Source organism: Arachis hypogaea, chromosome 7 (assembly GCF_003086295.3).
Source record: "Arachis hypogaea cultivar Tifrunner chromosome 7, arahy.Tifrunner.gnm2.J5K5, whole genome shotgun sequence".
Lineage (NCBI taxonomy): Eukaryota > Viridiplantae > Streptophyta > Magnoliopsida > Fabales > Fabaceae > Arachis > Arachis hypogaea.
The window spans coordinates 72,311,592-72,336,509 of NC_092042.1; the positions used below are offsets into that span (position 1 = coordinate 72,311,592).

The 24,918-nt window shown below is 35.2% G+C and overlaps 2 protein-coding genes across 13 annotated transcripts; both read right to left on the minus strand.

Annotated features, from left to right (window-relative positions):
• Nucleotides 1-5,678: 5,678 nt before the first annotated feature.
• Nucleotides 5,679-7,254, minus strand: LOC112701586 (dehydrodolichyl diphosphate synthase 6-like). Its single transcript, XM_072198854.1, has 2 exons — nt 6,869-7,254; nt 5,679-5,760 (listed from the first exon to the last, which is right to left on the minus strand). Exons 1-2 carry the CDS (start codon nt 7,252-7,254, stop codon nt 5,679-5,681), a joined length of 468 nt encoding a protein of 155 aa, XP_072054955.1.
• An 8,931-nt stretch (nt 7,255-16,185) lies between these two features.
• Nucleotides 16,186-23,507, minus strand: LOC112703397 (uncharacterized). Of its 12 annotated transcripts, none has more exons than XR_011864125.1 (6): nt 22,986-23,507; nt 21,623-21,845; nt 18,453-19,543; nt 17,509-17,842; nt 17,034-17,283; nt 16,186-16,456 (listed from the first exon to the last, which is right to left on the minus strand). XR_011864125.1 is itself a non-coding variant. In XM_025754820.3 (5 exons), exons 3-5 carry the CDS (start codon nt 19,492-19,494, stop codon nt 16,441-16,443), a joined length of 1,392 nt encoding a protein of 463 aa, XP_025610605.1. In that variant the 5' UTR covers nt 19,495-19,543; nt 21,623-21,845; nt 22,986-23,507; the 3' UTR covers nt 16,186-16,440. The 12 variants fall into 12 exon arrangements, 6 of the variants coding, with proteins under 6 accessions (XP_025610605.1, XP_025610604.1, XP_072055718.1 ...); XR_003811211.2 differs by having other exon boundaries at nt 16,757-17,283; XR_003154594.3 differs by having other exon boundaries at nt 17,481-17,842.
• Nucleotides 23,508-24,918: the final 1,411 nt, after the last annotated feature.

Here is a 24,918-nt window from a genome sequence, read left to right on the forward strand (position 1 = left end):
TTTTCAGTTGCTTAGGGACAAGCAACAATTTAAGTTTGGTGTTTTGATGAGCGGATAATTTGTACGCTTTTTGGCATTATTTTTAGTATGTTTCTAGTAGGATTTAGTTAGTTTTTAGTATATTTTTATTAGTTTTTAGTTAAAATTCACTTTTCTGGACTTTACTATGAGTTTGTGTGTTTTTCTGTGATTTCAGGTATTTTCTGGCTGAAATTGAGAGACCTGAGCAAAAATCTGATTCAGAGACTGAAAAGGACTGTAGATGCTGTTGGATTCTGACCTCCCTGCATTCGAAGTGGATTTTCTGGAGCTACAGAAGCCCAATTGGCGCGCTCTCAATGGCGTTGGAAAGTAGACATCCTGGGCTTTCCAGCAATGTATAATAGTTTATACTTTGCCCGAGATTTGATGGCCCAAACTGGCGTTCCAAATCAGCTCAAAATTGCCCGGCGTTAAACGCCGGAACTGGCACAAGAATGGGAGTTAAACGCCCAAACTGGCACAAAAGCTGGCGTTTAACTCCAAGAAGAGTCTCTACACGAAAATGCTTCAATGCTCAGCCCAAGCACACACCAAGTGGGCCCGGAATTAGATTTTTATGTCATTTACTCATCTTTGTAAACCCTAGACTACTAGTTCTCTATATATAGGACATTTTACTCTTGTATTCTCATCTTGGTTCTTCTGGTTCCCTCTCTGGGGCCGAAGTCAATGATCACTTTTGTTCTTATGTATTTTCAACGGTGGAGTTTCTACACACCATAGATTAAGGTGTGGAGCTCTGCTGTACCTCGAGTATTAATGCAATTACTATTGTTCTTCTATTCAATTCAGCCTATTCTTGTTCTAAGATATTCATTTGCACCCAAGAACATGATGAATGTGATGATTATGTGACACTCATCATCATTCTCACTTATGAACGAGTGCCTGACAACCACTTCTGTTCTACAAGCAAACAAGGCTTGAATGTTTATCTCTTGGATTTCTTAATCGGAATCTTCGTGGTATAAGCTAGAATTGATGGCGGCATTCAAGAGAATCCGGAAGGTCTAAACCTTGTCTGTGGTATTCTGAGTAGGATTCAATGATTGAATGACTGTGACGAGCTTCAAACTCGTGATTGTGGGGCGTTAGTGACAGACGCAAAAGAATCACTGGATTCTATTCCGACATGATCGAGAACCGACAGCTGAATAGCCGTGCCGTGACAGGGTGCGTTGAATATTTTCACTGAGAGGATGGGAGGTAGCCACTGACAACGGTGAAACCCTACATACAGCTTGCCATGGAAAGGAGTAAGAAGGATTGGATGAAGACAGTAGGAAAGCAGAGAGACGGAAGGGATAAAGCATCTCCATTCGCTTATCTGAAGTTCTCACCAATGAATTACATAAGTATCTCTATCTTTATTTTATGCTTTATTCGTATATCATCCATAACCATTTGAGTTTGCCTGACTAAGATTTACAAGGTGACCATAGCTTGCTTCATACCAACAATCTCTGTGGGATCGACCCTTACTCGCGTAAGGTTTATTACTTGGACGACCCAGTACACTTGCTGGTTAGTTGTGCGAAGTTGTGATAAAGAGTTGGGATTGCAATTGAGCGTACCATGTTGATGGCGCCATTGATGATCACAATTCCGTGCACCAGCTGTCTTAACACATAACATTTAGCCTTAGCAAGCAATAAATCTCAGTCATGAAAGAGAGCAAGAAAAACTAAGGACCAAGCCAAAACAAGTCTCATTTTTTGTATAATTCAAGTAAGGATCCAAAGGGGTGTCTATACCTTAGCCATAGAAAAAAAATCACTAAGAATATCATGCATAAAAACCCCATTAACCGAAATTGAATGTCTTCCAATAAAGGCTTATACCTCTCTCTGTTTTCATTCATTCTCCTTATGTTTTACTACTTGCTTGGGGACAAGCAAGATTTAAGTTTGGTGTTGTGATAACAAGTCATCTTATACTAGTTTCACAAGCCTTTTTCATCTATTTTTACTTGGTTTTCATGCATTTCTTAAGCAATAAGTAAGTGTTTGGATGAGAAATTCATGCTTGTCTTGATTCAATCAAACATTGTTAAACTAGTGCATTTTCATAAGATTTATGCAAGAATAGTTAGATGATATGAATGATGCAAAATCTTATGATTATGCCAAGGCTTTGATGTATTTGTTTGGTTGATGATAGGTAAGGAGAAGCAGAAGAAAGGGTGAGAAAGAAGCAGAAAAGGCAACGTTGGTGGCCAAAGTTGGCCCAACAACGTTGCTATCCAATGTTCCAAGGCTTGCTGGCAAAGTTGTAGAAAAGGGTGCCAATGTTGGAGGGAACGTTGGTGAACTAATGTTACCCCTAACGTCTTCGATAAAAGCTTAGAAATTGAAGTTAAAAAATTAGCAGCGATGCTCACGCGTGGGCGATGCGTACGCGTCGGCGTGGAACGTATGCGTATGCGTCACCCACGCGTGCGCGTCGCTGCTAATTTTCCAACTTCAATTTCTAGGCTTTTATCGAAGACGTTGGGGGTAACATTGGTTCACCAACATTCCATCCAACGTTGGCACCCTTTTCTACAACTTTGCCAGCAAGCCTTGGAATGATGGATGGCAATGTTGGTGGGCCAACTTTGGCCACCAACGTTGCCTTCTCTGCTTCTTTCTCACCCTTTCTTCTGCTCCTCCTTACCTATCATCAACCAAACAAATACATCAAAGCCTTGGCATAATCATAAGATTTTGCATCATTCATATCATCTAACAATTCTTGCATAAATCTTATGCAAATGCACTAATTTAACAATGTTTGATTGAATCAAGACAACCATGAATTTCTCATCCAAATACTTACCTATTGCATAAGAAATGCGTGAAAACCAAGTAAAAATAGATGAAAAAGGCTTGTAAAACTAGTATAAGATGACTTGTCATCATGGGTCGCGATAGGTGGATGACGATGACGCTATGAGTTGCTGGGTCGCAAGAGGTGGACGATGACGGCGCCGTGAGCTGCAGTGGTAGGTGACAGATCTGGATGAGTGGCAAAGAATGGAGGTAGCGGTGGTGGCAGAGGGAGGAATAATGGAGGGAAGAGGATAGTGACAAAAGAAGATGAAAGAGGGAGGAGGGATGAGGGAGGGACACAACAATGGAAGAAGAAAGATGTAGGGAGGATAACGGAAGAGGAAGAATGTACCTGGATGTTGGAAGGTTTCTACCTTTCTGGTGTTAGAAACTCAAAATGAAGAAGATAATGGGGAAAAAGGGGGTTAGGGTCAAGGTACATAATTGGTATTTCAAAAAAAAAGGGATAGAAATGTAAAATTATGTGTCTAATTAATTGTGTCTCAATGTCTCAGCTCAAATGAGAGACACTGAAAACATGTATTTCATGTACACTTGTAGGTCACTGTGTCTTAAAGATTTGTGTCTCAGCAAACAAACGATGGACATGTACCATCGTGTCTATGTCTTTGGTGTACATGGACACCAACCAAACACACGCTAGCTTCTACATCATCGTCGCATCGTCTTCTAGCTTTGCTGTTTGAGGCTTCGAGTTCGAGCTGCTCACCATCGTGTCTTCGTCGTCCGTCATCATCTTGCTCGCAGTGTTAGTGGCACTATTTAGTGATTTCCTTTTATGCTCTATTGAGTTTGTTTTGAAACTTGAATGTCTGATAAATAGTGATTTTTCAATCTGAAATAAAGTAAATCATTGATTTTGTGTTGTTGAAATTATATTGTTGAAATGGATTTGTTATGCTACTGACCTGCTGCTGCAATTTTTAAATTTTTTTAATATGATGTTTCTGAATTTTTGTTAAAATAGTTATTGATGTGAGGGTTAGGGTAATTATTTATTGCTGGTATTTAATTTTTGTTGCTGATTGTTTTTGGTTTCAAGAGGAGCAAGTAGAGCTAAAAAGAGTTCAAGAAAAATGGTGTGGACTCCTGTTAATGGAAGAGCAAGGCTAGCTTTTGCAGTTGCAAATGGTGGAAATGATCAACAACATGGCCCTAGTAGTTTTTCACCTAGCAATGCTGGGTTGGATTATGGTGTAATAGAGTTCACTAGAGAGGATGTTGAAGCCTTGCTAAATGAGAAGTCCAAGAGTAAAGACAGATTCAATTATAAGGTTAGTTAAGATCCTGTTGTTTCAAGCTCCTTGAGTTGGTTTGTTATATGTTGGCATCAATGCTTGTTTCGGTTAATTATTTGAGTTTGAGATCAAAGATGGAACCAAGATTCTTAGTTGTTTTGGTAATCATCAATGTGTATTCACACTAAATCAAGGAAGAAGAACTGAATTCAATTATTGTGGAAATGAGAAGGAATTGCACTTCTTTGCAAGAGAAGTTAATAAAGGAAGAGACAGGAAGATCAGTAAATTAGATTTTTCCTCTCAGCGAAATTTCAAGAGTAAATTGTTTTATATAAATTGCAAAGGACATTTTTTAATCTCAAACTTATACTTTTTATTCTCCTTGTAAACCCAAGGCTGCAACAAAATCTCTTGTTCAAGAGAAAGAGGCTCGGATTAACCTTGAAAGGTCTCAGACTACACTATCATCCTAGAACAAGAAGAGTGAAAATATTTGTATGATGATGATTCATGTCTTGCGCTTCCTATGGTCATTCTTTCATAGTTTTCAAGTTTTTAAGAAGTTATATTAATCCAAAACTAGATATGTGTTCGTGTGATTGCTCCTTAAGTTGTTTGGCTAGAACATGATAATTGATCATTTTTTTTCTGAGTGGTTAATTGTACTGACATTTTTTAAGACTTGAGACTATGTTGATTATTAATTTGGAAGATAACATTTTATGTAATGTTTTAATTTTGGAAGATATTTTAAGATTTATATTAGACTATAATTGTATTTTAGGATATTTATTTATAATTTATTTATTATTTTATTTTAAAACTTTTTTTTAGTTGAACCACGGTTAAACCAGTTAGACCAGTAAACCAGTAATTAGAACAGTTTAATAACCGGTCTGGTTCTTAGAACCTTGGTTAATCATGACATTAGCAAAAAGTAGTTTATTCTATTTTAATAAATATAAATTAGTTGTTATAATTTACTATTAATAACTAGTTTTTTTACTTGTTGCTATGTTATTAAACCATTCAACAAGTTAGTTTTTGATAGTTCATATTTACTTTTTGGTTGTTGGTTTGTCATTGGAATCAACTATGAAGAATCATTTAATTTTTTTAATTAATAACAATATTTTTTAAATTTAATATTTTTAGATCAATATAATTTTTTATTTTTAAAATGATGTGAATAAATTTTAGTTGAAGAAAATTTTAGTTAAAAATGCAATTTTTTTAATTATTTTATATAATTTAATAAATAAATAAATATATTTATTATTTAAATATAATATTATATTAATAAAGAGTAAAGTTGTTTATTATAAAATTTTAATTTATTTGATAAACATTTCAAACATTGGGATTTAATTCAATTTTATAGTTTTACTAATTCATTCCAAACAATAGAATCCAATTCAATCCAGATTGAAATTCAATTCTATACTATTAAAAATTTTCAAACTGGCTATAGTTTATATATTAGAACAAACAACCAAATTCACAAAAATTAGGTCACAACAAAAGAAAAATAAATAAAATCAGAAAAAAAATGGCTATAACTAACCTAGGTCGCAAAAGCTATGATGACGATAAAGGGGTGGTTGATCTCGACTGTGAGGTTGCAACTAGTTTCCTCGAATGTTGTTCTATGTAAGAGAAAATGAGGAGATCAGAATATAACAATTAGAAAAATGAATTTCGACGGTGACTCACCTACCTAGCAGTGGTTACGATGACGACGACGAGGTAGCTGTCTTGACACTGGCGATACAAAAATTACAATCGGATGCCTTTAAAAAAGAATGAGAAGATGAAGAAGTGAAGGACGACTAAGAATAAAGTTTAAATTTAATTTAAATGAAAGATAAAGTTAAAATTAATTAATTAAAATAAAAATATTTTAAGTATAAAATATTAAAATTTTAATTCCCTATTCAAATTTTGTTTATCTTCTGTAATTTTTACTTTTTTAAAAATATTAAGATACTAAAATTTTGAAGCTTGAACTGAAATTTTATATTGAGTACTTATCCTCCATTTTTCATCGAGTACTTTTAGGGCTGCATATGGATCAGATAATATCCGCATATTCGCAGTAATTATCCGTATCCGATCTGAATTTTACGGATATTATCCGATCCGCATTATGGTAGGATCAGATTGCGGATTTGGCAGTGATATCTGCAGATCCGATCCGCAGATCCGCATATCCGCACGTCTCATATAAATAACATAGTTTAAGAAAATAAACCCTAATGTGATATGAATTTTAGTGTGTTGTTTTATGAATTTTATGATATCTTTTTTTATTTTTTATGTTGTACTTTAATTTAAAATAATTAAACTTATATCTTGTGTTATTATTATTATTTTTTTTGTTATTCAATAGTACTTTTATTGATAATATTTTAGGAATAAATAGATTTAAACAAGTGAAAAAAATCAAGTTTGAAAAACCGGACCGGTCATCAAACCGTTCTAACTACTGGTTCACTGGTTTACTAGTCCAACTGGTCTAACCGATGGTTCAACCGGAAAAACCGTTTTAAAATAAAATAATAAATAAATTATAAATAAACATCCTAAAATATAATTATAGTATAATATAAATATTAAAATAGTTTTCAAATTTAAAAAACTACATTAAATGTGATCAATCAAATTCATATAATCTTATTAATATACAAACTCAAGTTAAATAGTATAAAAGGAATGACACCAAAAAATGAGGTAGTTAAGGCTACACAAACTAACAATACTCTCTGTTTGTTGTGGGCAGTGACCTTCATTGCCTTTTCCATTGAAATCCTTACAGGTTCAGCCAATAACTGCAAGTTTCCAATAAAACGTAGTTTAACACCGTATTCATTGATAATGCTTTCATCTTGAAGCAACTCCTCAATCTTTTCTCGCATCAATTCCATCAAGGATTGCACCTCTTTAGGCTTTCTTTTGAAGTTATCGATGCTGAATGCATAGACAGTTACATACTTCACTCCTAATTCATAATAATACCTAAGAATGGAAATGAGAGATGAAAATCCAGCTTTATGACCAATCCCTTCAGCCAAGTTACTCTTCTTTGCAAACCTTCGATTTCCATCCATGATAAAAGCAATATGATGTAGCATAGGATCCATAGATAATATGCTGAATATGCATCTCCTAAAACAGCTGGATAAACCTCCAAGCAGGTTGCTTGTAATACCTCCAGTATTTGTGCATGGATGTGTTCCGCAATGCAACTCAAAAGTGTCTAAGATAAACCTGCCAGAAGAAAACTTTGTTATAAGTTAGCATTAGAAAGAGTTAAAGCAACAGAAGCACATTATCAAGATACAAGCTCAACAGCTAAAGCAATAACAATGTCAAACATAAATGCAATGCAGAAAATCAGTAAGAAACAAAAGAAGAAAGAAAAAAGAAGCAGCAACAAAAGTTAAATACCACCAACAACTAATCACTCTAAACCCTGAAATCAACAACTATTTCAACAAAAATTAAGAAACATCATACTTAAAAATTAAAAAACGGCAACAGCAGCATAACAAATCCATTTTAATCAACAATTTCAACAACACAAAATCAATGATTTAATTAATTTCAGATTCAAAAATCACAAATTAGAGTATTAGACATTCAAAACACTGAAACAGACTCAATAGTGATGACACTAAATTAAACAGAACATTAGCAAGGAAGAAGAAAAAGAACTTAGCAACATTATTTGAACAAAAAATCAGAAATTAAAAGTAAGAAGAAGAACCAAGCATTCAGAAACTAAACAAAGCCATCAGTAACCAAAGAAAAATTAAAAGAACCATCAGAGTAACAAAACTTTAAACATTCACAGCAAACTTCAAACCATCAGAATAACAGATCCAGAACCAAACTTTCAGAGTAACAAAATTTCAAACATTTACAGCAATTAGAAAACAGAGTAACAAAATATTCAGAACCAAACTTCAAGGACCATCAAAACTTCAACAAATTGAAGAAGACTTGAACCAAGACCGAAGCAGACTTGAACAAAAATTGAAGCAGAGTTGAACAAAAATTGAAGCAGACTTGAAGAAAAATCAGAAATGGAGCAAAAATTGAAGAAGACGACCAAAGTGAAGATGAAGAAGAGAAGCCACTAACCTGGGTCCGTGCCGAGAAGCCAGCAAAGATGAAGAGCCGAAGAGGAGCTGGGTTAGAAGGCAACGCTGAGGAGCTGGGTTAGGCGGAGGGCAACGCGGCTAGGGTTTCTTTAATTCAGAGTTCTCCAGAACATGGATGAATGAATGATTGGGGGAAGAGGAGGGTTGGGTCACGAGGGATCACTGGATCGGTGGATCCATTTTTTTTTTTTTTACAAGTTTAAAAACAGCGCCGTTTTATCCGAACCGGCCGGTTACTGATCCGGCCCAACCAACCGATTCTTGGCCGGTTTGCCGGTTTTTCACCGGTTTTCTTTCGAACGATTATAAAGGAAGGATTGGACCACTTGCACCGTCAATTTCTGGTTGAACCGGTTCAACCGGCCGATCCGGTCGGATTTTCAGAACTTTGAAAAAAATAGATTTTCTAGAGTCAAAAAGAGCCTTAAAACAATTTTTTTGAATTATGCGAATATACCCAATATCCGATTCGATCTAACTTAAAAAAAAATTGTAGATATTATATTCGATCCGATCCAACGAGTGCAATACGAATCAAATAGAATTATAGGATATATCTAATCCAATTCGTGCAGCCTAAGTACCCCAAAAAAAAGGGGACATTTTTTAATTCATTAACCCCTGTTAACGGTAGTAACCAAAGTGAAGATGAAGAAGAGAAGCCACTAACCTGGGTCCGTGCCGAGAAGCCAGCAAAGATGAAGAGCCGAAGAGGAGCTGGGTTAGAAGGCAACGCTGAGGAGCTGGGTTAGGCGGAGGGCAACGCGGCTAGGGTTTCTTTAATTCAGAGTTCTCCAGAACATGGATGAATGAATGATTGGGGGAAGAGGAGGGTTGGGTCACGAGGGATCACTGGATCAGTGGATCCATTTTTTTTTTACAAGTTTAAAAACAGCGCCGTTTTATCCGAACCGGCCGGTTACTGATCCGGCCCAACCAACCGATTCTTGGCCGGTTTGCCGGTTTTTCACCGGTTTTCTTTCGAACGATTATAAAGGAAGGATTGGACCACTTGCACCGTCAATTTCTGGTTGAACCGGTTCAACCGGCCGATCCGGTCGGATTTTCAGAGCTTTGAAAAAAATAGATTTTCTAGAGTCAAAAAGAGCCTTAAAACAATTTTTTTGAATTATGCGAATATACCCAATATCCGATTCGATCTAACTTAAAAAAAAATTGTAGATATTATATTCGATCCGATCCAACGAGTGCAATACGAATCAAATAGAATTATAGGATATATCTAATCCAATTCGTGCAGCCTAAGTACCCCAAAAAAAAGGGGACATTTTTTAATTCATTAACCCCTGTTAACGGTAGTAACCAAAGTGAAGATGAAGAAGAGAAGCCACTAACCTGGGTCCGTGCCGAGAAGCCAGCAAAGATGAAGAGCCGAAGAGGAGCTGGGTTAGAAGGCAACGCTGAGGAGCTGGGTTAGGCGGAGGGCAACGCGGCTAGGGTTTCTTTAATTCAGAGTTCTCCAGAACATGGATGAATGAATGATTGGGGGAAGAGGAGGGTTGGGTCACGAGGGATCACTGGATCGGTGGATCCATTTTTTTTTTTACAAGTTTAAAAACAGCGCCGTTTTATCCGAACCGGCCGGTTACTGATCCGGCCCAACCAACCGATTCTTGGCCGGTTTGCCGGTTTTTCACCGGTTTTCTTTCGAACGATTATAAAGGAAGGATTGGACCACTTGCACCGTCAATTTCTGGTTGAACCGGTTCAACCGGCCGATCCGGTCGGATTTTCAGAACTTTGAAAAAAATAGATTTTCTAGAGTCAAAAAGAGCCTTAAAACAATTTTTTTGAATTATGCGAATATACCCAATATCCGATTCGATCTAACTTAAAAAAAATTGTAGATATTATATTCGATCCGATCCAACGAGTGCAATACGAATCAAATAGAATTATAGGATATATCTAATCCAATTCGTGCAGCCTAAGTACCCCAAAAAAAAGGGGACATTTTTTAATTCATTAACCCCTGTTAACGGTAGTAACCAAAGTGAAGATGAAGAAGAGAAGCCACTAACCTGGGTCCGTGCCGAGAAGCCAGCAAAGATGAAGAGCCGAAGAGGAGCTGGGTTAGAAGGCAACGCTGAGGAGCTGGGTTAGGCGGAGGGCAACGCGGCTAGGGTTTCTTTAATTCAGAGTTCTCCAGAACATGGATGAATGAATGATTGGGGGAAGAGGAGGGTTGGGTCACGAGGGATCACTGGATCGGTAGATCCATTTTTTTTTTTACAAGTTTAAAAACAGCGCCGTTTTATCCGAACCGGCCGGTTACTGATCCGGCCCAACCAACCGATTCTTGGCCGGTTTGCCGGTTTTTCACCGGTTTTCTTTCGAACGATTATAAAGGAAGGATTGGACCACTTGCACCGTCAATTTCTGGTTGAACCGGTTCAACCGGCCGATCCGGTCGGATTTTCAGAGCTTTGAAAAAAATAGATTTTCTAGAGTCAAAAAGAGCCTTAAAACAATTTTTTTGAATTATGCGAATATACCCAATATCCGATTCGATCTAACTTAAAAAAAAATTGTAGATATTATATTCGATCCGATCCAACGAGTGCAATACGAATCAAATAGAATTATAGGATATATCTAATCCAATTCGTGCAGCCTAAGTACCCCAAAAAAGGGGACATTTTTTAATTCATTAACCCCTGTTAACGGTAGTAACCAAAGTGAAGATGAAGAAGAGAAGCCACTAACCTGGGTCCGTGCCGAGAAGCCAGCAAAGATGAAGAGCCGAAGAGGAGCTGGGTTAGAAGGCAACGCTGAGGAGCTGGGTTAGGCGGAGGGCAACGCGGCTAGGGTTTCTTTAATTCAGAGTTCTCCAGAACATGGATGAATGAATGATTGGGGGAAGAGGAGGGTTGGGTCACGAGGGATCACTGGATCGGTGGATCCATTTTTTTTTTTTTACAAGTTTAAAAACAGCGCCGTTTTATCCGAACCGGCCGGTTACTGATCCGGCCCAACCAACCGATTCTTGGCCGGTTTGCCGGTTTTTCACCGGTTTTCTTTCGAACGATTATAAAGGAAGGATTGGACCACTTGCACCGTCAATTTCTGGTTGAACCGGTTCAACCGGCCGATCCGGTCGGATTTTCAGAACTTTGAAAAAAATAGATTTTCTAGAGTCAAAAACAGCCTTAAAACAATTTTTTTGAATTATGCGAATATACCCAATATCCGATTCGATCTAACTTAAAAAAAATTGTAGATATTATATTCGATCCGATCCAACGAGTGCAATACGAATCAAATAGAATTATAGGATATATCTAATCCAATTCGTGCAGCCTAAGTACCCCAAAAAAAGGGGACATTTTTTAATTCATTAACCCCTGTTAACGGTAGTAACCAAAGTGAAGATGAAGAAGAGAAGCCACTAACCTGGGTCCGTGCCGAGAAGCCAGCAAAGATGAAGAGCCGAAGAGGAGCTGGGTTAGAAGGCAACGCTGAGGAGCTGGGTTAGGCGGAGGGCAACGCGGCTAGGGTTTCTTTAATTCAGAGTTCTCCAGAACATGGATGAATGAATGATCGGGGGAAGAGGAGGGTTGGGTCACGAGGGATCACTGGATCGGTGGATCCATTTTTTTTTTTTACAAGTTTAAAAACAGCGCCGTTTTATCCGAACCGGCCGGTTACTGATCCGGCCCAACCAACCGATTCTTGGCCGATTTGCCGGTTTTTCACCGGTTTTCTTTCGAACGATTATAAAGGAAGGATTGGACCACTTGCACCGTCAATTTCTGGTTGAACCGGTTCAACCGGCCGATCCGGTCGGATTTTCAGAACTTTGAAAAAAATAGATTTTCTAGAGTCAAAAAGAGCCTTAAAACAATTTTTTTGAATTATGCGAATATACCCAATATCCGATTCGATCTAACTTAAAAAAAAATTGTAGATATTATATTCGATCCGATCCAACGAGTGCAATACGAATCAAATAGAATTATAGGATATATCTAATCCAATTCGTGCAGCCTAAGTACCCCAAAAAAAAGGGGACATTTTTTAATTCATTAACCCCTGTTAACGGTAGTAACCCCCCCCCCCCCCCCCCCGGTTGTCTCCATCATGAACACCACCGTGTCTTCACCGACTCTCACATCATCAACTCTACGATGCCCTCACCCATCTCCACCCCGACCACCATCACTTCTTTGTCTCCAACATCAACTTCACCAGCCCTCACCTATCCCCACCACCTTATGCAACTCATCTCTCCGCCTCCATACCCGTGACTCATCGTCCTCTCTCCACCCTCACGCTCACTAACGACCCCACTTCACTGCCTCATCTCTCACTCCCACATCACCATCACCATCAACATTCTCACATCCCCAAATTCTGATGCCTCATCCTCTCTCTCTCTCCATATTACCACCGCCAGTAGCCCATCTGTAACTCCCACCTCTCCTCGCGTCACTCAATCACAACCACAACCGCCACCACATCACCAACAACAACAGCGAAAAGGAGGATTCAACAACCGAAATCCCTCAATTTAAAATTTTCAAAACAATCCAGAGATCAAGAACAGAGAAGGAGAGATGGCGTTTAAGACTGTGTATTGGTTGGCTAAGACAGCAGTAGCAAGGAAGACCCACAAGCGACAATGGTAGCAACAGCCGTTGGAGTTGGAGCCCGTGACAATGAGACACGAGCGGGTGATTGGGGCTGAGGGAGATGACAATGGGATGAGAGGTGGTGATTGGTGGCGGTGGAATCAGTTGGGGTTAGGGGTAGGAGATGGGGATGGGAGGGATGCTGGGATGGGGTTGGGGGAGTAGGAGACGGTGATTTATGGATGCAATAATGCTAGGCAACCAACAACTCTGTATAAGCTAAGAATCAGCCAACTGGTAAATCAGAGGCACCGGTGACTTTAACCGGATGTTGCTACTGATAGGCACACGGATGTTTCTTGTAAATTGGATGGTTTTAGATATGATTTCTATATTTTATGTGTTACGCATTAATAAAACATAATTTATATGGAACCAACTAATTAATGATCAAAGCATCTGTTTCGTGATTCTCTCCTATCACTAGTATATCTTCTCTCATGTTTTGAACGTGGTCAACAATAATTTAAAAAACAAATTAAATTATAAATTAATAAAACTAATTATAATTAATTATGTTGTTCTATTCTTGGCTGATTATTAGTTGGTTTCATATACTTTTCCTTATGGATGATGATTTAATGAGATGAGATTAAGTGCAAAAATGGAAAAGGAATGGTTGATTAATATTTGACCATAACAAATTTGATGACAAAGATAAAATTAAAATTTGTTTTGATATTGATACAAAATTGAATTAAATTAAAAATTAAGGATATTTTTATTTTTTTTAATTTCAGAAAAAAATGTATTTTATTCTTAATTAAATATTTAAGAGAGATATTTTTATCTAAGTAATCAACTATTAAAATAAAAATTTAAAATTACATATAGCAGTGTAACGTAGATTTGCAATAGAAGTATAATAAGAAAAATAAGTTATATGAAAAAATGATAAAATTAATATATAGTAGTGTTTTGACTTTTGAGAGTTATCTAAAATTGGATTGTTTTAAATTTGAATATAAGGTCTAATTCTAAACAATTTGGTGATTTGTCTAACGTTTTTTGCTGATATAATAACGTAATGTCTAAATACTTTTAGGTGATTTGTCCGACGTCTAATTTTTTTATAAAAATAAGAGTGATATTTGTAAAGTATTTTATAAATATAGATGTAAAGTGAATAACCATTTTTTAAAATAGTTCCATATTTAATAGTTGATAATTATTTTTTTAATTAAAAAATTATTAAAATTTCCATTTTAGATGAATAAAAAAAGTTATAGCCTTGTAAAATTTAGTTATTAATTCAAATAAATAGGACTGATGATGAGGTCGTCGAATCTGACCCCGTAAAGTCAATAAAGCTCTTATATATTAATTGAATTTCACTTATTTTAGGTTTGGCAACCAAGTTATGAACAAATAAATAGTATAGGAAAATTATCCCATATGTCGGTCAAAAAGTGCGGAACATGAAATTCAGCTTACGATTAAGTAGCTCTCTTGAATTTTGTTTGTTAGTGAAGGATAAAAAGACGAATATAACTTTGAAAATGACTATGAAAAAATGCACAAAAGGTGAGTGGCTCCTTTTGTTTTTTTTTTTTTTTGGACTTGGTGAGTGGCTTCTTAAAGGGTAATGATAGAGCAACTCTAGAGGCTTGGGCCCAAACCATTTTTCTGCCCAGTAACACAATTGTTTTAATATTTGTGCAACACCAAAGTAAGAGATGGTAAAATAGAGTGAGAGGGAGATCATGCTGGTCCAGCGGAGGGTTGTTGATGTGTGAAGGACTCCATACGGTGTGTATCTGCGGACAGAACTTGGATTTCAAATTTATTTTTTCCATACAATACTTAAAACATTATTTTCGTAAGAAAAAATTGTTTCTCATAACTTTAACCAAATTTTTAACATGCATATAGGCATATTACATACATAAGTCACTCACAAATTTTATCATAATACAATTACATTACAAAAAATTGGCTTTAACATAAAATAACAAAATATTTTTATTATGGGCTCACACTATTCAATATAGTTCATACTAACCACCCATCTCTTCCAAAATTTGATGGTAACTCAACGAAATAATTTTTTACTGTGTATTAATCACTCTATTTTAAATATTCCTAATTATTTAAGCACTAATAATTATTTAAGAACTAATTACAAGACAATAAATAATAACAGCACAAAAACACTTACTAGCTAAGCCAATTTTACGTAGTCTTTTTCTAAATAGCAACAACAATAAAACCATGTTCACATTCTAATTTTTGGGAAGCACCATTTTTAGAACCATGCAACACATCATTTCTCTTTTATAAAATTTAACTGACCCAAACCATGCAATAAGACCCAAACCATGCGAAAAAGGAATAAAAAAAATCTATTGGCCCAAGCCAATTCCACTCGGCTCGGCTTCCACATACCACGCCATTATAACTTCTCAGCAACAGCTCACCTTTGGACATAAATGCCAACTTATTGCTTATTGAATGAATAACTTTTCATCCCGTTGACACCCCACCGTGAGTACTGCAGACCCTTTTTCACCAAATACCTAGTGCCCCTAATCTTAACCATGCCACTATTTTATACTATATCTGAACGATTCAAGAATGCGGAACATCACGTTCCGCACAAATGCACTGCCATATGTGAACACTTTCCGTATAGTATAATATAGATACATCATGTGTATATCATGATAATTGATAAGTCAATTCAATGCATATTCATTTCTATTATCTTTTTGTACATTTTAACGTCGCATATTTTAAGCGTTTTTTTTTTGTCATAGAAGCACTGCATTACTGAGTAGTGTGAGTACTGACTTTTAATTAATTCATTTTATTATTATCTTCTATGTAATGTATTTATATTTTTATTTCACGCGTGCAACATCTGTGAAATACCAATGTCTGAATTTGCACTTTTTAATTTAAATGTGGAAAAAGAAATAGTGTAAAACACAATTATAAAGTGTATAAGTACTTTGCGCAATTATGGTGTCAGGAGTAAAAATCGAACCATCCAATTTTTGGGTATACAAATCGGAGAATCCGATTATTTTTGCCAAAATTTAAATTCTCTCCCACACTAATCGGACTGTCCAATTAATAGGCTTAATCTTTTTTTAATAAAAAAATTGGATAGACCGATTTTTTCATTCCTTGTTTCAGAAAAAACTATTCCACATCCATGTCTAACACCTACATCCTCCATAATAATGCACAACACACACATGCTTCTCATATAAAAAAAAATGAGCCTCTGAATTTGTTTATATATACCGTCATATTATCATTTAAATCTTTGAATTTCATTGATTAATTGTGTGAAATAATTTTACATAGTCAGTACATATTAATTAATAGTTAAATATTTTGGATACCCACTTCTTAGTTTAGGAAGATACAAAATGGTCATTTATTTTTCGCCACTTGAAAACTTGAACCAAGCCAAAAATGGATCCAGCAAAGCATTGAGAACTAAAAGCTTATTATCCTCCCAAGAACCTCACAACCTGATCACATGTTCCCCATATGCTGGAAATCAGGGTGATTGATTCCTGCATACACCAGAACATGAACATGAACATGAAATGTCAGTATCAACCAAATACAACATAACTTTGATGATCGATTAACTTGTAAACTTCGAAGATGTTAAGTAGACCTCAAAAACACCATCAAATACATCACAACAGTTACTAATCTATAAAAGTTCAAGAAACTGCAATATTTCATGTCTCAAACTGCAATGATTCAAGTGAATGCAACATAGTTGTCTCAGAATCCTAAGATAGTGCTCATACTGACAGCCGTCCATTGAATTTAAATCTAGTTAATGCATGTCAAAGTTACTGTACCACCACATTTGCGCTAGTTCCATCGGTCATTGAACATTATATAACAGATCTCAATTGCTCATATACAGGCTTCCACTGGCTGTTTTTGATCTTTCACTTTCCATAGTCTACACACACTTGATGTTTCTAGCTCCATATACGGAGATATTAATCCAGGGCCAATTGGTGCACTCCCAGATAACAAAAGACAAGATATCTTGCAAATATATCATTCATGAAAATATTAATCATATAACTACTTAAGCAAAGAAGAGGACATGAAAAAGGATTAGCAAACCTCTGACAAACCATGGAAACACATGCACAAACCAAGAGAGAGATAAGAGTCTATCTTTCTATTGGTCTTTGCATTGATCCAACACTTTCATTCCTAATGTCCATTGCTCCTTTTTACATCTAATAATTGTTCTCAACATGCTTCTATGTTGCTAGAAGTTTGATTCTTCGACTACAGAGGGGTTAATTAATGACGACGATGGGCTAGTTATGAATATCATCCCTTGCTTGGTTCTGGTCACTCCCGCTACCTGAATTATTCATTCATGTTTTTTAAAAAAAATAAAAAAATAAAAGAAAAATAACCCCTCAACCTTTTGATTATTATGAAGATAATGTATATAGGTCACTAGCTTAAAATGCACCAGAAACACTTTACTTGACAGATGCAGTACAGGATAAAATATGCATGAGCATCCAGACATGAAAATCGCAAAAGGAGAGTTACTGTTAAAGTTAGCCGAGTGTTGACTAGCCTGTCCAAGTTTTGATGGGCTTCTGTCCAACCAGGTTCATATGCCTCAAGAAAACCCAACTTTGCCTTGTTAGGCAAATCATGGGGGTGGACAAATGGAACTCCAGGTGGCCACCCTATCTCCAATCGTATATTCGCACATGGGCTGTCTAAGGCATGGATGTGATTTTCACATTCCTTGAGATTACAGAAACGCAGCTTGATGCCTTTTTTATCTGCAATATCTTGGACCCTTTCTTTCAAAACTCGTTGTGCCTCAAGCCTTAGTCGCTTGGAAGGTGGCAGAGGTTTGCTTTTAGGATTTTGCTTCCTCCTCCTTATAGTCTTCCCGGATCCTGTTCCAGCATTTAATTGACCTACTGTTAAAACCCTTCAACTAAGGGCTACTTGCAAAGCAGAAGTGACACCATATCAACATCAATACAGTCAAACTCTGTCACAAATAAATAATAATATAATAATAATAAATTTTAAGAAACACAATCTGGACACCTATGTTCATATTTGAGACCAACTATTAATGACGATATAAAGTTCTACAAGTATAATAACCAAAGTGCAATATTTGTGGATTATATTTAAAAAAAATAAAATAAAATAGAAAAACAGCCTAAGAACAATTTATTTTGCTATGCTACTTCTCCCAGAAAATATGTTATGCATGCCCTTTCAATTCACTCATTCAAGTTCCTCCAGTGCGGATGGAAATGCAATCAACATATTTTTGCACAATCTCATTTGAAAATGGAAAGCATAGCTTGAATTGGCAACCTTTTCAAAATGAAAGTAAAATAATTCAAAGTTGAGCAAGTTCTTAAATTGCTTTGAAGAATATAAACAATGTATGTATGTATGTATGTATGTATGTATGTATGTATGTATGTATGTATGTATATTAAAAAGAAAATTAAAAACCAGATTACAAATAGTTATAATGCTACATACCATCATTTGTTGGTGGAAAATTGAAGCACTGGAAACCAGGCCTATTAAAAATATGATCAGTTTGATGAGATCTTTGCATAAAATCATCCACTGGAACGGGGAGCTGGAACTGAGCTTCAATTCCATAACCTGCCGCTCTCATTTCTGAACAATCAAGATTGGCCATTGATTTAGGCAGAAGTTTAAAGGCTAAAGAACATCGTCCATACATATTAGGCTCCATGTTAATCTCAGTTTTGTGCAATGCAGGGCTTACATACCCTGCAGTGGCTTGATAGAGAGCAAGACCAGGATAAACAACAGCTTCCTGAGGTCCAAGATCTCCATCCACAAGAATCCATCGACCTTGAAAGTCTCTTACCTGTAAACCAGCCTTGTCAGACTTGACAATAGATATCAAGCCTTTATCAACATGGTGATCCTGGTCAGGATACATAACAATTTGGCCATCCTCTTGAGTAGCTATATTATGATGCTGTGGCTCCTGAAATGATGGCCTAGCATGACAGCAAACAGATAAGACTGAAGAAGAAATTTCCCTATTTCTAAGGGGAACATTATCCAGTATTTCAGCAAACGGAAAGCTACGCAAATTCAAATGGAAGCTAATTGCGTCCAGAATATGCCTTGCTGCTTTTCCAAATGAAGCAAACATATCTTGCAAACCAGCAGGAGGGAACTCAATGGAGTTGTTTGGTTCTGAAGGAGTTAATCCCGGTCTATAATCATAGCTTTCTTGCCACAAATGAGGATCTGCATAATAACCAGATGTTTTGCACCACTCCCGAGACTCAGCGGTATGGATTATATCTGCAGGGGGGTATGATTCTCTTTGATGGAAATAGAGGCGGGCAGATTCTAAACCAGATCTTAGAAGAGACCCGTCACTTTCTGGAAATTGGACAATGACAGCTGAAAACTGAGCCAATGATTGTGACAAAATTGAAACTGATATTTTATAGGCATCAGATGGCAACCCTTCCAAAGGAACTAAATCAGTGAGCTTCACACGACCCAAAGATGTCAGGCCACTGCCTGCCATGAAATTTGTAGTCTACCTTAGTTTAGATAGATTGAACCCACTAAGATATCTGTAAAGGTGAAAATAAACAAATCTCATATCAGAAACACTATCAGAAAAGCATTACTCCTTTAATTGCAAAATCAAGATTGCTTTAAATAATTTGGTATATTGAAAAAAGTTAATCTATGTGTACATAAATACAAGGTATTATTTAAGAGATTAATTTTCGTATGCTGATTATATCCTATGTCACCTTTAACGTGGTTATTGTAAATTAAATATTTTGATTAATGTGGCAATACATGATTAGATTACTGTGTTTTGATGTAAGGTTCTAAACACTGAGAAGTATGAGAAATTGGTGTGAATTGGAGAAAAGCAGAAGGGAGGATAAAGTGTTGTTGGGTGAATAATAGTCACCACAAACATTCATAGCAATTCACAAATCACAACAATCACGGCAGCAATATGGCAAAGTAAAATAAGTGTACTTAATTGACCAATGAAGTACTCAATTGATATATAAGGCAAAAATCAATGAAACAGTATACCAATACCACCCTAAGCTCAAGGGAGGTCTGCACTATCAAATAGCAACATAATATCTAACCTCTTTTCTTACACTATAATTCCCTTTTTATATCACAACCCATTTTCCAATCTGTTGTGACTAACTCTGACCTCAGCACAAGCTAATAATTCCCTGTGACGCACTCATACTGACTTCTCGTAGTCTTTCATATGGGTAATTTCCTCACCCTTTTGTTACTTGGGTTATTCTGCATAATGGCTTCATTAGGCCCATGCTCTTGTTTCTCTTGGGTCTCGGCATTGGCATTACTATTACTATTCGCATCAGTGAATAATTTGATAATTTAAGAACTAAGAAATGGTGTAATCCATGAAAATGGGTCAAAGGGTGTAACAGACCATTCATTCATGTAGAGACTTATTCCTTGGAGCAAATCAGATATTCCTAAATATATGCACATGCAAGAATCATTCAGAATATATAGTCCCACTCTCAAGAAAATTTGTGAATCGTGATACAAAGGAAGAACCAAATGCAACAGCATGATTCGCACCAAAATATGAAGCAATAAGGTAAAATAAGAAACACAAATAAGTGCACAGCACATAACACGCATCAGGCCACTATCTTGTTATTTGCCAATAGTTAGTAACTCACCATAGGTTTCATTGAAAGTTGTTTCATCATTGCATTAAGTGGTAACTTCCGCCAAAATAATACAAAATCTATGATTGATAATCTTCTAATCAGACGAACACTTATATAATCATTTTCATAGAAATAAAAGTAAACCATGACATGGTAAATTTTCTGTTACTAAATTGTTTACAAGACTTCTTGGACCCAAAATTGTTTACCCAATTTACAAATCATATGATGTTTGCCTTACTTATGATAATACTCCTGCTTAACCCAAAGTCTTAGCATTACTAGAAGTGCTACCTGCTACTAAGATTGGAATAAATGTAAAGGATATCTCCAATATGGAAAAGTAAGCACAACACAGTGCACACATAGACTTTCTCACTACAATTAATCAATATTAAACAGTACCAAATCCACTGAAAAGAAAAGAAAATAAAATACTACAAAGTACAAAGTACAAGCCGGCAGTCGATATCAACATATTTCGAAAGTCAAGGAAGTAAATTGAGATCCCAAAGATTACAAAATCTCGTTACAAAGTGCTAACTTAACATTTGAGAACAGAGAACAAACAATTGGGCATCCGCATCCCATTTTCACAAAGAACCATCATAAAAAAAATTTTGGACTGTCTCCAAGCCCAAACCATCCTTATCGAACGACTAAACACGCCAGAATTGAATGATTTCATCCACATGGGTAACGAAGCTCAAAATCCCCATACCTCAAATTTCTTCAAATCTTCATAATCATGAATCAAAACGTACAATAGCATCATCAATACTTACAGATATTTACAAAACTAACTCACCAAATCAGAAATAGTGACTCTAAAATTAATCAGCACATTCACACTAATATTTATAATAAATAAATAAATCTCTAGAGATAATAGTCAAACAAAAAAGCTATTACATTCACTAGCATTAATACAAACACTATTGAGGCATAAAAGGAGTATTTACAAACCTTGAATCCAATGAAAGATAAACTCACTGCGGGACATGTTCATATGAATCACAAGGTCCGTGGCAAAGGTGATGGAGAAGTGAAAACCCAAAGAGTATGAGGCTGAGGAAAGCAACGTGCTTGTGGTGGTGGTGGTGGTAGCTACAAACTTTGTAGCCGATCATCGCCGTTGAGTAGCATCACATGAGGCATGATGAGGTGGAAATGATAGCAGCTCACCACTCTGTTTAGCATCACACCTGCCTCCTTGTTAGTTACTACTACTACTACTGCTACTTTACTAAACAATGTACCCGTGCAACGAAGAATGTCTATTTCTTTGTATTTATGTCTGAAATATATTTCTAAAATAAATTTAAATTATTCATGAATATATTTAACTTGTATAAAATAAACTCCATATAGTTTTTGTTATATATTGATACCAAACAAATAACCATAGTTGCCAGAACCGAACTGGTGATCAAACCAGTCAGACTACTGGGTCATTGGTTCAACCAGTAGGTTACGGGTTGAACCGACTGACCCGGTCCTACTTAAATAAAATTAAATTTTGAAATGTATATCTTCACCAACACTTTAACAACAATCAAGTCACAATTTCTAAAATAACTAATACGAAAATAGACATTATTACTCAATACTACAATAATATCTTAATTTGACACAATAATAGTGACAATCAATTAGGCAATTAGCAATCAATTCTAATTAAGCAATTAACAATCACACTGCAGCATTGGAGCCTATTAACATTTAACAATTAATCAATTAGGCAATTAACAATAAACTCTAACATTTTATTAGCAATTAACAATCAATTCTAACAAAGCCTATTATCTAATTCTAATCACACTATCACATTGACAATCAATTAGGCAATTAACAATCAATTCTAATATGACAATTTCAGAGCCCTCAAAATTAAAATTGAAAATAAGGTGCATCCCTATTATTTTTATGAGAAGAATCATAATATCATAACCACAAAGTAAAACTAAATAACTAAATACCAATCTCCAAACATTTTCTTTCCAAATTCAAAATTAGCAGACCAACTCAAAATCAGCATTCGGCGGCATAACTAAATTAGTAATTAGCAAGCCTCCCATTCAACAAATTCAATTCTACCATTCAACAAATTGACAAATTCAAGTGTCATCATAAATTCATAACCAAGCAATTAGTCAATTACATTACATATATAGCATCATAAGAAATCAGTCACAAACACGCACAAAATTAACTAATTATTTTTAACTAAATCATTTTGATCACATTAAAAACTAAATTCACCAAATCACATTTTTTTTATGAACAACCGATTAAAAACGAAAAAAGTAAGCAAGAAAAATTAAGTAACCTTCGGTGGTCTTCCAAAAAGAAGAGCATGAAGGAAAAGGAGCAAGGATGTGACGCGGAGAAGCTGGCGGCACTGCGGCAGTCCGTCTTATGTTTACAACGCGGAGAACTAGCAGAATATGAACGATAGGGAGCAAGACCGCCGGCAACGAGCACGCGAGGGACCACAAAGCTCGAGCAGAGATGTGAGGAGGGAGAGAGGCGAGGGAGGCGCGGCGACGACACGAGCAGGAAGCACCGCTCGAGCAGATGCGGAGGCGAGAGAGGGACAAGCAGCCGAGCTCAGATGGAGGAGAGAGGCCAGACGCGAGCATATGACGTGGAGGATCCGGCGAGACGCGCGGGGACGGCTGCGAGCATTCGATGGCGGTGAACCGAGCTGAACTCCCAGCTCTGCCTCCGTTAGAGACTATAGAGAGTGTGAGCGAGCGAGTGAGAAAGCTGGGGGTTGGGTGGGGCTTCGTTCAGCTAGGGTTTTTTTTAAAAAAAAAACAAAAAAGAGGTAAATAGGTGCCGAAATGCTACCTGTTTTCAATAGAATGATCTTTTAAAAGATTTAAAAAATTGACAAGTGTGATTATGACAGATTTTGTTTTTGATATTAGAGTAATAATGATATTTTTTTAAAATGTGGATTGATAGAATGTTATTTTTAAATATGGAACCGTTTAATTAGATAAATAAAAATTGAACCGTCTGATTTGTGAGAAGTACCGAAATCGGACCGTCTGATTTGTAAGGATACAGAAATCAGACCAAGAGATTTGTGAAATTGGACCGAGAAATTTGTGAGAGAACAGAAATCGGATCGAGGGATTTCTACTAAAAAAAATAAAAAAATTTGAAGTATAGAAATCGGACCCTCTAATTTGTGTATCTTCCACACTTTTAAAAAACACCAAAAATTATAATGTTAAGATATATCACTACTTATACTTCCATATAAAAAAAAGAGCCTGTTTATGAACTGTCAAAACACATATATATATTAAGTGTGTGGTTGAAAGATTAAATTTTATTACTAAAAATATTATTCTTAGGAATATAATGCTCAGTAATAATATTACTTGAAATATTTCTATATTTGGTTATAAAATTTAATGTTTTGAAATATTATGTAATAATTCTAGGAATGAATAAATTTTTGTTTGGTTGAGTTTAAATTTCTTAGTCATATTATGTAGTATATTAAAATTAATCTTACTCATTTAAATTAAAATATTAATAACTAAAAATTAAATATAAAGTTAATTAAATATTACTTGCTACACTGATTTTTTTAATTTGCAAAATATCTCTAATAATAAATTTATTAAAATAACTCTAATAATAAATATGTTTAGTTAAAATTATTATTGATTTAAATTTTTATTAAAATCTACTAAATATTTTTAAAAAAAATATTTTAGTAAATTTAATTATTAGGGGTATTTTTAAAAAATTTTAAAAAAATTAAAATATTTAACTAAATATTTTAGTAAATTTTAGTTAAAATTATTATTGATTTTAATTTTTTAAAATTTACTAAAATATCCCTAATATTAAATATGTTTAATATGTCAAATTACTTTTACTCATTCAAATTAAAAGGTTAATAACTAAACTTAATAAATACATAAAAAAATTTACATATAAAAATGTTTCAAGAAAAATTCAATATAATTATTTTAAGATAAAAATATTTATTTTTATTTCCAAAAATATCTCTAATATCAAATTTTTTAATTTTTTTTAAAAATTAAATATAAAACTAATCGATTTTTTTTACATTGAAATGTTTTGTGAATTTACAAAAATATCTCTACTAATAAATTTACTATAATACCCCTAATAACAAATGTTTAATTAAAATTAATTTGATCACAATTAAATTTACTAAAATATCCCTAATAACAAAGATCACAATTAAATTAATACAAAATACTTATCTAAAT